At 38.2% G+C, this 15,359-nt stretch overlaps 1 protein-coding gene across 5 annotated transcripts in view; it reads left to right on the forward strand.

Moving 5' to 3' along the window:
- Positions 1 to 15,359, forward strand: part of ebf1b (EBF transcription factor 1b) — a 171,910-nt gene that overhangs the window by 112,206 nt on the left and 44,345 nt on the right. For all 5 annotated transcript variants that reach the window (XM_066645669.1, XM_066645671.1, XM_066645670.1 and 2 more), the window contains one exon: positions 4,172 to 4,313. In XM_066645669.1, coding sequence (XP_066501766.1) covers positions 4,172 to 4,313 — 142 coding nt within the window. The remainder of the gene's footprint in view (positions 1 to 4,171; positions 4,314 to 15,359) is intronic.

Raw genomic sequence — 15,359 nt, forward strand, 5'->3', positions numbered from 1 at the left:
ACCACCCCATCCTCTCCCTTGATTTCAGGACAGTGCTCTGCACCCTGCAACTGTAGGTGGAGCCCAGGAGCAAAAATTGTGTTGCCTTTACAATTAAGAGAACAAAATCCTAAAATGTAAAATGTGCAGCTTGGAAAGAAGTGTAGTGACTGTTACATGTTTCTTATCATTTTTGACTATGTGACTGTCATAGGTTTCATCTTACTCTCACTGAATGCGAGCTTCGTTAAGCAAGAGCACTCAGCTAGCTCAGAGCCACCCCCCCACTCCTGCCAACTTTTTATTTCTATAATTTCTTTATTACACAACAACAAAAACTCTTAAAGGTGACACTCAGGATTTTAATCAAAAAACACTTTTCATAAAAGTTAGAAGATTTTTCCTCACCCTTTGCTAGCTCTCCACATTTTTGCGCACTGGAAACCAGTCTAATATGTTTACAAAGCACAAGTGTTGGGAAAGTGTGATATGCAAGGCCTCGCAGAGAAATGGCGAAGAGACCTTTAAAAAGTTCAAAATCATGAACAAAGATGAGGAGATTTCTGCTTAGTAATATTGGATGGCTAATACTGACTTATTTTTGCTGCTTCGGATTACTTAAGGTAGAACTGACTCTATATTTGGGAGAGTGCTAAACACAGGCCAAAAGTGCTACAAAACTAAACAACTCGAGTTACACACGAGTTTATGTGATAATTCAAACAATGAATAAAATACTTACAAACAAGTTCAACTTCAACCATGTACAAACAACAGTTGTTTTTCTCCTCAAACTCACCGTTCCACCTTAAAATATCACAAGCTTTTTTATTCATTTATTGAAATGCAAACCCCTTTCTGCCTATAGGACATTTTACTTTTGCAAATCTACCTTTTTCTACATGTTCTACCATAGTAACAATCTGGTTATGCGGTTACAACTAATGCATTAGTAGTGTTAGTAGTAGGTAGTAACGGAGAGCTTGAGGAAATCAGTGCTTTGATGGAATGATTTTTAATACACATATTTTCTCTCTCTCTCTCTCTCTCTCTCTCTCTCTCTCCTAATTGACTCCTTACAGACTTACTTTCCACAGAAGGGAAATTTACTATTTCAAACGTAATGTTTTTTTCCCCCTACACTTCCTAGTCACACTTCATGTTCATATTTTCAGAGAACTGGTCAAATGTGGGTCCGTTTGAAAAATACTGTAGGGATAACAAAATAAAGCACATTTATAAGCCAAGGAAAAAACGTTAGGCCTTAAGGCGGGTTTTGAATTTGTCATTGGATGTCAGGGATCTATTTCCATGAGGCAGTGAATTCCACACTCTAGGAGCAGCAACAAAATGCACGGTCAGCCTTGTGGGGTATAAAATAAGTAATGTTCTAATATTTTTATATTCAAAGATCAAAAGGAAATGTAAAAGCAAATGTTGTCAGATAATCTTTGATTTAGTGATTAGTACATTTTTAACTAATATTTACGTTATTCATTCTCAAGATGGTGTTGGTAGATTGAAATGTGAAAATGTAGTGATAAGAGTGTCTATGTTTGGAGTATTGACATAATCACGTGACCTGAGAACCAACCCCGGTGATGCACTTCCACTTTCATCGTCAAGTGTTAGGGGGCAGCCGTGGCCTTGAGGTTAGAGAAGCGAGGGTGAGTGCTGGTTCAATTCCCAGGACCAGCAGGAAAAAATTCATACATGGCTAAAATGCCCTTGAGCAAGGCACCTAACCCCCAAACTGCTCCCGGTACTAGTGTGTGTGAAGAATTGCACACTAGTGTGTGTTTGTGTGTTCACTGCCACGGATGGGTTAAATGCAGAGAGGATTTTCCCTTAGAAGATCTATGAGCGTGACTGTCTCATCTCTTCTCACTTCTCGTCTCACTTGCTGACCATTCTCTAAATAAAAAAAACCCTCTTATAGTCATCTTATAAAACCATTTACCAATACACACATGTACACACTACAAAAAACAATCTGTTCCTAACTAAATGACTGGTTAAACTTCAGATATGACAGCATCCAGTCTCAGTCCAAGGTGAAAAATATGTGAAGCAGCAATGCTAATGTCAAAGAAAACCCACATCACCATTCAGTGTTTGTAGGCATTTATAAAAAAAAAAGTAAATGAGAAAATGCATTCAGTTTTTAGTTATTAGTGTGAATTATTCGTGTTTTATATATACTTTTAAGTTAAAATAGTGTTTGCTATTTTTTTTAAAATGGCTGTTTACTTGTTTAAAAAAACTGATGCCCTTTATTAGTTATTCCTAAACAATGTTTATTTTCTTCAGTATTAACAGAGCAGATACATTGTTTTTTGTATTATCCATAATAAAATCACATCTTTTCAAATGTACTTCTACCAAAACCTTTATACGTTCACAGCATGTAAAGAAACAATCTGACTTGGTGTTGTGTAGGAGGGAAAAGAGTTATATGCAGTTACAAACTGATTTCAGTTATATTTCACACTGGGCATGGGACAGTGTCTGAACTAAACTGTTCCTGCACTGTTACGCTTCACGCTGTAACTAATGCATGGTTACCAATGATCATTGTTTGTATGGTGGCTAGCAGAAAGCAGTGATAGGATCGATCAGTAAAGAGGAACCCCACTATTCTCCCAGACAGTAGAACCCCATTATTCTGACAACAAAAGAAAAGAAAAGTGTGTGGAAATGGGAGGAAGACTGAATTCATGAGTGCGCGAGAGAGATAGAAGTCAAGAGAGTAGGAGTGTTTGAGGGGGGGGGTAGTGAGTGGCAGTCCCTTGGAGACTTCCCACTCTTTGCCAAGTCCTTTCTTTTTGGAGCGCTAGGATTCCTCTCAGAGATCAGCAGCAATTAAAACGAGAGCTCTCTGCGGAGCTGCCAGGGGAAAACCTCGGCTTAAGCCGGCCTCGCTAACGCCACTCACCACACCAAGCGCTAACGCCATTAGCTCCACGCCATTGTCTCAGAGCACTCGAGTGCTGCCCGCTTTTTAATTGAATTAATCTGTGCCAACCCCTATCAGCAATCAATCACCTAGAGCAGGGGATTGTGGGCCAGGCGGACGGAGCAAGAGGAGAGGCTGGAGGACTTTGATAAAAGACGAAGAGGAGAGGTGTGTGCGTGTGTGTTAATTAGTGTGAAGAATAGAGGGGATTAGAGACTTTAAGTGCTGCAGCCACAGCGCTGCTAGAGTGAAGAGGCCGGCTCCAATGATGGGAATTTTAGAACAGAACACTAAAATAAGTGGATGTTTTAAAAGGAAGTTGCTCTGAAGAAATATATATCAACACAACACATTCCTTTCAGCCTGTCTACTTGTAAACGACTCATATCATACTTGGATATATAATAAATACTTATTTAAAATGTCTTTCAAAAAGCTCATTTTAACAAGCTCTGTAGGATCATTTGTTAAAAGGCAGGAGGAAAAAACAGTAATGTACCCTACCCTAGTCATTCATTGATTTTTCATATATTTTATTAGGAGTATGTGAAACCTGTGTGCACTCACTGTCCACTTAATTAGACACACCTACCACATTGGTCTATCCTGTAGACAGTGGCTTATCTGTTGCTGCACAGAAAGTGTTGGTTGTCCTTCAGTCCTTCATCAGTGGACACAGGATGCCACCCACAGGACACTGTTGGCTGGATGTTTTTGGTTGGTGGAGTATTCTCAGTCCACAGAAGGCTTTAAAAACTCAAGCAGCAATGCCCTGTATGATCTACTTGCACCAGTGCAACACACACTTACACACAACCACTACGTCAATGTCTCTGCAGTGCTGAGATTGATCCACCACCCATGTCATACCTGCTCTGTGGGGGTGCTGTGGCGGTCATGAAGAAGTCTTGACCATGGAAGAACAGGGTGAAAGGGGAATGACAAAGTATGCAGAGCAATCTATAATTGCAAGGCAGGAACACACACTGTAGGGGGCGCCAGTCCTTCACAGGGCAACACACACATTCACTCACACCTACGGACACTTTTTTGAGTCGCCAATCCACGTACCAACGTGTGTTTTTGGACTGTGGGAGGAAACCAACGCAGACACAGGGAGAACACACCAATTTATATATATATAATTTTTTATATTGACAAATTTACAGTTATTAATCTTTATTTAGAGGTCTGAGTCTAAGTAGCTATTGACTGTTCAGCCCCTCTGTTTTTCAGGTGGTGGTGTCAACCACAGTGAGTGTAGAAGGACATGTTCTTGCTGTTTCTGACAACATGTTTGTTCACAACAATTCAAAACATGGACGGAGAGCACGAAGACTGGACCCTTCAGAAGGAACCCCCTCATATCTGGAACACGGTAAGCAGCTGGGGTTAACTGCCTTTTACAAAAAAAAAAAAAAAAAAAAAAAAACAAAGCACAAAAAAACTTCTGATCTTTACATGTTTTTTTTTTGTGTACATCAACATTTTTTACCCAATTAGTGCCAAGTTATTATCATTGTGATACTATTTGTAATAAGATGTAAAGCCTTTTTGATTCTGGAGGCTGGGAGGTTTTACTCTTGTATCAGGGTCACAGTGTGTCATTGATGCAAAGTGCAATACAAAGCATCGGATGTGGTGGTGTAAAGCACACTGCCACTAGACTAGAGCAGAGGAGACGTGTTCACTGGAGTGACGAATCATGCTTCTCCGTCTGGCAATCCGATTGAACAAGTCTGTGTTTGGTGGTTGCCAGGAGAATGGTACTTGTCTGACTGCATTGTGCCAAGTGTATATTTGCTGGAGGGGGATTATGGTGTGGGGTTGCTTTTCAGGAGTTGGGCTGGACTCCTTAGATCCAGTGAAATGAACTGTTAATGCTTCTGCATACCCGGAGAGTTTGCACCCAACTTTGTGGGAGCAGTTTGGGAATGGCCCCTTCCTGTTCCAACATGGCTGAACACCAGTGCACAAAGCAAGGTCCATAAAGACATGGATGTGTGAGTTTGGTGTGGTAGAACTTGACTGACCTGGCTCAACCTGATAGAAGCCAGGCCTTCTTGTCCAACATCAGTGTTGCCCTCACAAATGCACTTCTGGAAGAATGGTCATAACAGTTCCGAGATATATATTTGAGATATATATTGACTCTAAGTGGTTTTCCATCCACAGTCTTGTTGTGAATTCTGAAAATGCACGTTAAAGTTTAAAATATCAAATTGTGGAAATGTGAAGAACAGTGATGGAACAGTGATTTTCTTCCTCTCCTCTCCTATCCACACATTAGGACCATTACCACCTGAGTGTCTTATTCCAGTGCCTGTGTAGATTATACAGCACTGTGCAAAAGTCAGAGACCACAAGGCAGTTATTTACTTCACTGTCATAACTTTAGAACTTTAGAAGTTATTTTTGACAGAAATGACACAGAAGCCTCAGCTAATAAATAATAAATCAACCTTTATTGATACAAAGTGTATTTATGATGTAAACAGTTGTAAATTCTAATGTGATCAAAGCAAAAACAAACTCAAATCTCTCCATCTCAGTCATTTTGATGCTGCCCTTGAAGATACACTCCGAGTCATTTTTTCTTCCACTATTTCTTTATTGTGCATAACATTTGCATATTTTTTGGGAGGGAAACCTGGCTACTGTGACCACATTTTCTGCTGGTAACAAACAACACATTGCTAGATCTCTGTCACAACAATTTATTTTGTTATTTCTACCCTCCTAACCAGAGCTCTTTAAAGCTCAAACTGTAAAATTCTTTTATTTGACTACATTTATAGTGATGTAACTGCATCTAACAGGAAAGTAAAATGTCTTTTCTGTCTTTTATACTGGGAGACCTGTCAGACATTTCACTTAAGCATGTTAACTGGGTCAATTTAGGGCGGTGGGTGGGGGGGGGGGACTCCAGAATGATTCCATTTGGCTGTGGGTGGGAGAGAGGCTGAGACTGAGAGAAAGAGAGGGAGGGAGTGAGGACAGGCGGCGGGGACCCCTGTCAGATCGAGTGCACACACACTTTATTATCTTATGATCAAATATGCAGTGAGCCTCTGCCACTGACAATGAGGACACACATACACACACACACACACACACACACACACACATATAGTAATATAAGATACTATTCATTTTAAGTACATTAGATTAGAGACTGTGTGTATATGTGGGTGTTTATGTGTGTGGTGGAATAGCTCCACACCCGCACGCATTTCTTTGAGCTTTGGCCTCCCGAGTCATGTGTCCAGTGGAGCAGAGAAAGTAAGGATGAACCACAGATTAATTAAAACACAGTGCAGTGTGTCCTCCCTCCGGTCCTTCTTTATCTCAGTTTTATAGTCCCGCTGGCAGGTTAGTGGTAACTCCCGATGAAGGGATGGTAAGAACGGTATATAAATCACAGTGTCGTTCTTCTTAATGAATGCCTTAATGTCGTTCACGACATTAAGGCATTCATTAACACCTCTCCTTTTCTGTGGACAAAGCCCAACTGCAGAAGTAAGCAATAAGACTGCAGAGCAGGCACATGTGGGTGTGGCATAAACTTTGTTTGCTATTTTTGTAACTGGAGGCATAGGCACTAATCCAGCGCACATTGCACAATTCCAAAAACAGTTGGCTTGACTGAGTAAATGATCAGTAGGAGTACGCATTGTAAGATACCTGGATGAGATGAGGTCTGAGGAAGCAAAGGGGAAAACATGTTATTTTTTAAGACAAAATGGTTTCCAAAGTAATATTGCACCATCAGATTTTAAAAGTCACACACACTGTTGCATCAGTTCATCCATGTTTTACCAGATGCATTAATTTCTTTGCACCAAATGGCCTTAAGTACTCCTGTGACCTATGAAATTAGTCACTTCTGGTGGTTTATTTATTTAAGTTATTTATTCATTGTCTGTAACTGCTCATCCAGTTGCAGGTCGCAGGTGTACAGAGCCTACCAGGAATACATCCTAGAGGGGGCACCAGCCATCAGAAGGGCAACAAACACTCACACATTCACACTTTTGAGTAGCTAATCCATGTGTTTTTTGGATTGTGGGAGGAAACCGGAGCACCCGGAGGTATATATATGTATATAATACCTTAACTTATGAGTTTAATTCATTCTGTGACTGAGCTCGTAACTAAATTTGTTTGAATGCCAAATTATATTGCCCCATTAAAATGAACTGAAATGCTATTAATCCGTTCCAGCCCCTCAAAAACCACACCCATTGGTTGTTACATGTTTCTAAATAAGAAAATGTACATTACAAATAACAAATAATGTACAAAAATATAATGATACATAATAAAAGACAATGAAAGGATTGAAAATGATTCTATTAAATATATTTACGTTGAAGATGAGACAAAATGCTGGCGGAGGTGGAGGAGAATGGAGAAGGAGGTTGGGGGAGTTTTTTGTTTTCATGCTCTATCATTTAACTCAACTTACTCGATTGCTACACACTTAATGCTACAATGCTACAATAACAGTCATATGAAAGAGATGCTTTCATGGCAAAATAACCAAGTGAACTGAACACTTGCAGGGCTACCTGTGGCGAGTGGCATAAGCTCGCTTGCTCGTAACTCGTAAAAGCAAAAAAAAAAAAAAAAACGGTGGCTTGTATCTTGGAAAATTCATAAGTTGATTCATTCGTAAGTCTAGGTTTCACTGTATATAAGATAGAATTATGTATATATATATATATATATATATATATATATATACATATATATATACATTTATACATTCATGCATTGCCTGTAACCACTTATCCAGTTAATGGTCACCGTGGGTCCGGAGTATACCCGGAATCACTGGGCGAAAATCAGGAACACACCCTGGAGGGGGATATGTATAAAATTTTTAGTACTAGTCTTCTTCAGAAACTCCAAGAAGATATGTTACATATCATTTACTGTTATAAAATAATAAATAAAATTATATCAAGGATGTACTTACACACATGGCATTTTACATGATATTTACTTTTTACTTTTTAACTAAAAAATACAAAAATAAATAAATAAACAAACACACAAAAATGTCAGCCAAACAGAAAACCCTAGAGTTAAACAAAATGGCCACATTTTGTCTGTTCTTTTTGTTTTCTTTTAAAATAGTCAGCTGTGGCAAACAAATCAATCACTCTTGTTTATTCCAAAGCCATTTAGTTTGTGCTGGAGCAGCTAACGACAGTGTATGTTAGCATCATTGTGAGTGATGTACATTACTTCAACCTCTGAAAAGTCCTGACAGGTCATTGCTTTACAATTTTTTTCACTTTCCTCAAAGACTGGAATGTCAGTGTGTCCCCTTTATATATATCCTTTCCTATTTCTCCTTGACAGATATGGAAAAAGCATGTGCTTGTTATTAAAAAATGCATGCTTTAATGCATCCAGCCACTCATTCACCACTCAGCCCATATACGTTCCCCTTGAAACCTGCTGACGAATCACACCAGAACATTCCACCTACCACCACCATGTCCATCATGGAGGATTACCCACAACTGACACAGAAATGGATGCTGGAAAAAAAATTGTCTGAAAATGCCATTTCTGCCTCATTGTTTGTTTTTCCAAGTGGCATTAAAAAGTGAACAGATTTAACTAGTGTCCCTAGTGGTCCTGTTGGGCTTTTTATTGATCCATATGCTCTTATGGCTTTGGAGAAACTTTGCTTTGCTGTGCTTATTTCCTTAGAGGTGAGGTTTTTATTTCTCCAATCAAGTCTCCCAGTTCAAGCCCAGGCCTCAAGTATGTCAGCTCATATCATAGCATTTCACACACTGCTGTACAACTTCAAATGCACTCTATGTACCAAGCAGACTGAATGTAGAACATGGATTGAATTATGGAAATAAGGAATAAAAAACATAATTCAGATACAAAGATGGAAACACATGGAATTTGACAGTCAAACAAGCCCTAACATTCTGTACCTACACTCTAACAATATTCCCTCCACCCTTAATCCTGAGTTATGAGGGAATACAGTCAGTGAGTTACTCTATACCCCTTTAGCATGAGCAGAGTCTGATACGCTGTCTTCCCTGCCTCTGTTTACATTCGCTTCCTGTCTTTGGGTTGGATGCAAGGCAATGGTCGCCTCAGACCTCTGCATGTGGTCAACAAGTGGTCAGCTAAATGTTAAATATTTACAGTGTTTACCATTGTCTAGTAGGTTGTCAGTCATAGACAATGATAGGCTTTTACACACTAGACAAAGTGTTATATACAAATAATTTGTTATGCTAATGCTAAATTATAGCAGCAATTTCAATAAATGCGTAGTTTATTATTTGTAGTTATTAAGTGTAATTATTGTGTTTCTTAGAATAAAAAAAAAGTAACCCATAAATAAAATGAAAATTGGTGGTGCAACAGGGTGAGTTTTTTGTCGCTAAGCTCCAGGATCTGAGGGTTGTGAGTTTGAGACACTCCTTGGGTGACTGTCAATAAGGAATTTACCTGTATTTTCCCTTTGTCTGCATGGGTTTTCTCCAGTTGCTCCAATTCCACACCGTCCAAAAACGTCGCAGGTGAATCAGCTACTCAAAATGTGTACATAGGTGTGAGTGTGCGATTTCATAGGGTGCAAGTTTCATAATGCGTTTACGTTAATAACAAGTAGATTTTCAGACAATGTTCTTCTTATGCAGATATACTGATGCTGGAATGCAGAGCTTTTATTTTAATCCCCTCTGTTGTTGTCCTGACTGCTTATATCCCACCACAATCAGTGAGCAAGAAACAACACACATAAATGGCATTTGTTTTAGAGGCTTATATTAACCACTGAAACTGAAGGGCATTTCTATTTACATTTTACAGAATTTATACCAAAATGTATTAAATTTCCCACCTGGTAGAATAAAATTAAATGATTTTTACTTCAGTATTTGAAACTTCCTTATTTCTCTACATAGCCTCCAGACCATTCCTCATGCAAGCCTCCCCAGTAAGTAAGGCTGTTAAAACATGGACTAGAGAACAGAATGCATGCTATAAAAGTGCTTGGCTAGCACCAGCTGGGTTGTTTTCAAAGTCTCTGCCACTTGAGAGGGTGGGTATTGTTGCCCTGGAGGAGTATGCTACAGGTGTGAGAAGTTACATCAGCTCCTGGGTTGAAAGTATGGTGCCAGCAGAGCTCATCCGACATATCCCTACCAAATAAAATTGGTAGAAAAAACTGTGAGGTTTGGTCTTTATTGCATGCCTGTTCCATTGCTTTTATCTCTAGCAACTCAGATGACCACAGAAAGTACAGATCTAACCTACATGCAGCATTTTAAGGAGATAGGAATCAATCCAGACTAACTGGAGCACCACTACACCTCTACGGACACCTGGCACACATGGCAGAGACAGAAACACTTCACAGGCTATTAGAACAAGCACAGAGGGTAAATTAACACCAAGCCACAGAGGTGGGCTCTGGTGCGCAAGCAGTCACAGGAGCCATCTCTTACAGTTTCATTTGAAGTATCACTTCCTTATTGGCATAGATCTGTATCTGCACACTATCTGTGTGGTGGAGGCACATGTGTATATTTTTATATTCAATGGACACTATGTAGCAACATGCTACTGTTTCTACTGAAGTTTACCAGTATTACCAGTTTTGAAAATTTACACAGGTTTATACAATTAACTTTTAGTCTATGAGGTAGTGTACAATCAGAATTTCATTGTACTGAGTGATTGTTTACCCCACACTTCATAAAACAGTAAACCCCCTGAATCTTAAATCTTATCACTTTTAATCAAGTTCAATCTCTGTCAGGATTTGGCTGTGGATATGAATTTGTGGGATCTGGCGGCGAGCAGTGGAACATATGATGTGCTGATTTGTGTCCGAGGATGAATGTGGTGTGATAAGCCATGGAGGCCTCCTGGGGTGTGGGGTAAGCAGCGAGCAGCTTAGCAGGTGGACCATGTTCTTTGATAGAGAAATATGGGAGCGTTCATGGTTTTGGATAGAAATAGATCTTGGACTTGATTTGCAATCACAGTGTAGTGAAAGTGATAGGCTTTATGATCAGTATATCCATCCATAACAGTGAACATGTCACACACACACACACACACACATAAACATAAACACACACACACACACAGCAGTGGGTAGCCATCTTCGGCGCCCAGGGAGCTATTTTTTTTCATTTATTTATTTATTTTTTTTTTTTGTGGGTTAGGTACCATGTTCAAGGGCACTTCAACCGTAGATGTTATTGCTGGTCATGGGTTTTGAACCAGTCACCTTCCAGTACCAAGCCCACTCCTGGACATGGCTGTCCCCACTAATTAGCATTACTGTGCTGCAATCATTATCATAGAACCCATGAGTCTCAGTTACAAAAAAACAAAACAAAAAACTGTCATTTATTTAAAAATAAAAGTGCTATACACAGACAATTAGCTCAGAATAAAACTACAAATGAGTGATACAAATATGATGTCATTTCCTTGGCTTGGTGTAAAGTGTAGGGTAAAGTGACTAGTTATTACATAGTGAACCGTGCTGGGTTTGTAGTGATACAGGTAAAAGAACTGCTACTTTATTAAACTCCTTGCAGAAAATGAGTCTCTGCATTTACACACACACACATTCAGGTAGCCAGTTCTGAGGATCAAACTGGAGACCTGCATGTCCCAAGCTCATCTCCATTACCTCAAGACCACAACTGCCCCTGCGGGATTGTGTTATTGTGTTATGCATCACGTATAAAGAGACATTAGATAACTAACTAACTGTATAATGTTCTGTATAAAGTTATTTTGACAGATTGTAACATGCTTCGGAAAATGTAGGGGTCATATAGTTTCTAATGTTGCATCATGACGTAAAAGAATAATATATCAGTTAAATCTGTAAAACAATTGATCAAAATGATTAATAGTCCATAGATTGATCCGCTATAGAAACAATTATTAGTTATAATCCAGGTTCTGTATCATTGGCCTTCTGCAGGTTTGAAAACAGTTCAGAGGTCAGGCTTGGCTCCTGTGTTTTTATGAGGAAGGATGTATCAGGGCTCGGAGGAGCTGACCCCAGTTCAGTTCAAAAGCAGTGCCTGTGCTGTTAGCATCCAACAAAAGGCCACTGTAATGGCTTGCTAGCTGTTGCGTCAAGAGTGAAAGACTGCAGGAGGTTGGACAAGGGCCACTTCATCTGTAGTGTGTTTTTTTTAAACAAACACAAAGTTTGAATTGCTATCTTTGTAGGGTATATTCACTGATTGAGCTCTTAACCTCTCTAACCTTGTTTTACTTTCACGTAAACACTGTATGCAGACATGTGTATTAATCTAAGATAACAGAGACATACATGTGTGTGAAGGCAGTGGTGTTTGAGCTGTAGGTATAGAGCACAAAAACTACAGTGATTAATACATTAAAGTACAACATCATTAAAAGTCATGATTAAGTATTGAGATCTGTTTGAATACAGGGAGATGGGTTATTGTCTTTATTAGCTTGGCACAATATGGAATTTATAAGTAGAATAAAATCCACTGTAATATTTTACAATTCTGCCTTTCTGATATATACTATGCTATATTATATTGCACTGTACTATACTATATCATACTAATATATACTGTACTTAGTGCTAGGTGATATGAGAGCAAATACATATCATGATTAATTGTACATTTAACCATGATTTTGATTACTGAAGGATTATTTTGTTTTTGTATTTTTGATCCTCATAGTTCAGTGACGAGGCTTGTACTGTAAATATACTGCGGTTTTAAAGCTGGGATATTTTTTCTAATATTTCTGGGAGCTTGTTCCTCTCTTGTTTTCTGAGCACTGTTAATATTTGGTGTGTGATTGTGCTTTGGTTGATGTTCAGTGTCTTCTTAATTATAGTCAAAACACAGAACATCCAAACCACAGACACTGTGTTTTTCTTTGGTACTAACTGCTCGAGTTGCCTCTGTGTTTAGGTGGGGACATAACAGAATAAAAATAATCGATAGAATCGATATGGACAAGATTATGTCGATTTAGATTTATTTTTGATTAATTGCCCAGCCCTAACTGTACTATATTATACTGTACTATACTCTATAACACTATATTATATATTATATAACATGACTTATGGCAGCACGGTGACACAACAGGTAGTGTCACAGTTACACAGCTCAAGTTACCTGGAGGTTGTGGGTTCAAGTCACACTCTGGATTACTGTCGGTGAGGAGTTTGGTGTGTTCTCCCTGTGTCCATGTGGGTTTCCTCCCACGGTCCAAAAACACACATAGCTAGGTGGTTTGGCGACTCAAAAGTGTCTGTGAGTGTGTGTGTGTTGCCCTGTGAAGGACTGGTGCCCCCTCCAGTCTGTATTCTTGACTTGTGCCCAATGATTCCAGGTAGGCTCTGGACCCACTGCGACCTTGAACTAGATAAGCGGTTACAGATAGTGAATGAATAGTATTACTTATTATATACTATTATATATTAGAAGTACCAATATATAAAGTGTATTTTTAATGTATTATTGTAATTAAACATTCTCTCGCTCATTTCTCATTTTATCGTAACTGTGTTGTAGCTTTAAAAATGCCAGTTGTCATTTTATTTCAAAATGAAAAAAATATAAATTATGTTTTAATACATCAATTTTAGGTTATTTATTGATGAATAAAATGTCAATTGTCATTTTTTAATACTACGCAACAGTTACCATGACATGACAAAAGAGCAGAAGATTGTTTGGATTATGAATTAAAATTGTACCGTACAAAAAAAGGCTTTAAAACTTATATTTTGTATTTATATACCTAATATTAATAATATTGTACAGTATGGTATAATATAGTATAGTTCAATACAACATAGTGTAATATGGTGTAGTGTAGCATAACATGATAATATAATAGTATAGCAGTACAGTATAATATTGCATAGTATATATTAGATCAGAAACTCCTATATAATCCATACATATTAACTTTGAAAGCAGGCTGTTTTTATTTTCTTAAATGTTTGCCATTCTGCTCACCTGTATGTACAGGTTTGTGTGTGTGTGTGTGTGTTTAATTTTTGCATGCCGTTTTTTTAAAGTGTGACTTTCAGTGTCACTATGTTTAATTACTGTCTTCATTGCTTGTGTTTGCTTTATTTGTGTATGTGGGTTTTCATTGCTTTTGTGTGTGTGTGTGTGTGTGTGTGTGTGCATGCGTGCGCACTCTCACATTCGCGTATGTGTGTGTGTGTGTGTGTTTGTCACTGGGAGCAGCATGGCGAGCAGATGGTGCAGAGAGAGCCACAGAAAGTTTAATCCTATCAGATGGATTCATGCTTCTCCATCTGCTTAATCCAGCCACCAGCTCAGCCCCTGCCAAACAGTCCACTTAGGCCAAGATTAGCACCACAGATTGCACCTCATCTACCTTACTCCGCCACCTCCAAATTGCATTATTCTAGTGTGCATGTGTGTTGGTGCCTCTGCATGTGCATCTCTATGTCTGACATGTAAATAAAGCAGATTAGCATGTGTTTACAGGAATATAGGAGAAGTTGGTCTTTTCAGTAATCTAAAGCTGCTTACGATCTGGACATGGAACTGGTTATGGAAATGAAAATGAGGATGAAAAACATAAATACAGACCACAGATTACAGCATGTGGCTTTTGCACAAAATGTCATTCTTTTGAATTTGATTTACTGTTTGAAAATCATGTTTTTTCAGCCTTGATCTTTTTTGATATCATAATTGTCAGAAGAATCCCAATTGCATGATAAAAAAAACCCCAGCTTACAATATGTCAAGATTTCATGGTGAATAGATCAAAGAAATAGTCTAAAATGATTTTTATTTACACACACTAAAGGTTTATTTTTAGGCTAATGTAGGTCCAGTGAAAATACTTTTTTTGGTTGAGGACGTTGCTCTATTCCTGTTCCATTAGTGGGTAATATTGACATATGTTTTCTGATTCATATGTAGTAGGTAAGTTGGAAATTACTTCGACTGCTAAGTTTCCAGGAAAGTAAACATATACTGAAACGAGTTTCTCTGGTAATCAAAACAGAATAAAAACATACAGGGGTGCGTTTCCATTACAACTATGGAGCCTAGCATTGAACTAACATGGTATGATGCATCATTAAACTAACCAACATCTGAAGTCCAACAAAATGTCAGTGGTGTTTGGTCTGACTTTCACAGCAAGAAACTGGCAAAAGCTTTAGAGTTGTGACTGTTTATTAATCATATTGTAATCATATATAATCAGCAGCAAAAATAATAACATTACTTGAAATAAAAATATTTGCATATTTAAAAATAAAATAAAATAAATAATAGTAAAAATTTTGTAACAAAAAAGTGCGTTTATTATTATAAGAAATATATATTAATTATATTTGAAAAGTTTATAAATA

Source organism: Hoplias malabaricus, chromosome 15 (genome assembly GCF_029633855.1).
Source record: "Hoplias malabaricus isolate fHopMal1 chromosome 15, fHopMal1.hap1, whole genome shotgun sequence".
NCBI classification, from domain to species: domain Eukaryota; kingdom Metazoa; phylum Chordata; class Actinopteri; order Characiformes; family Erythrinidae; genus Hoplias; species Hoplias malabaricus.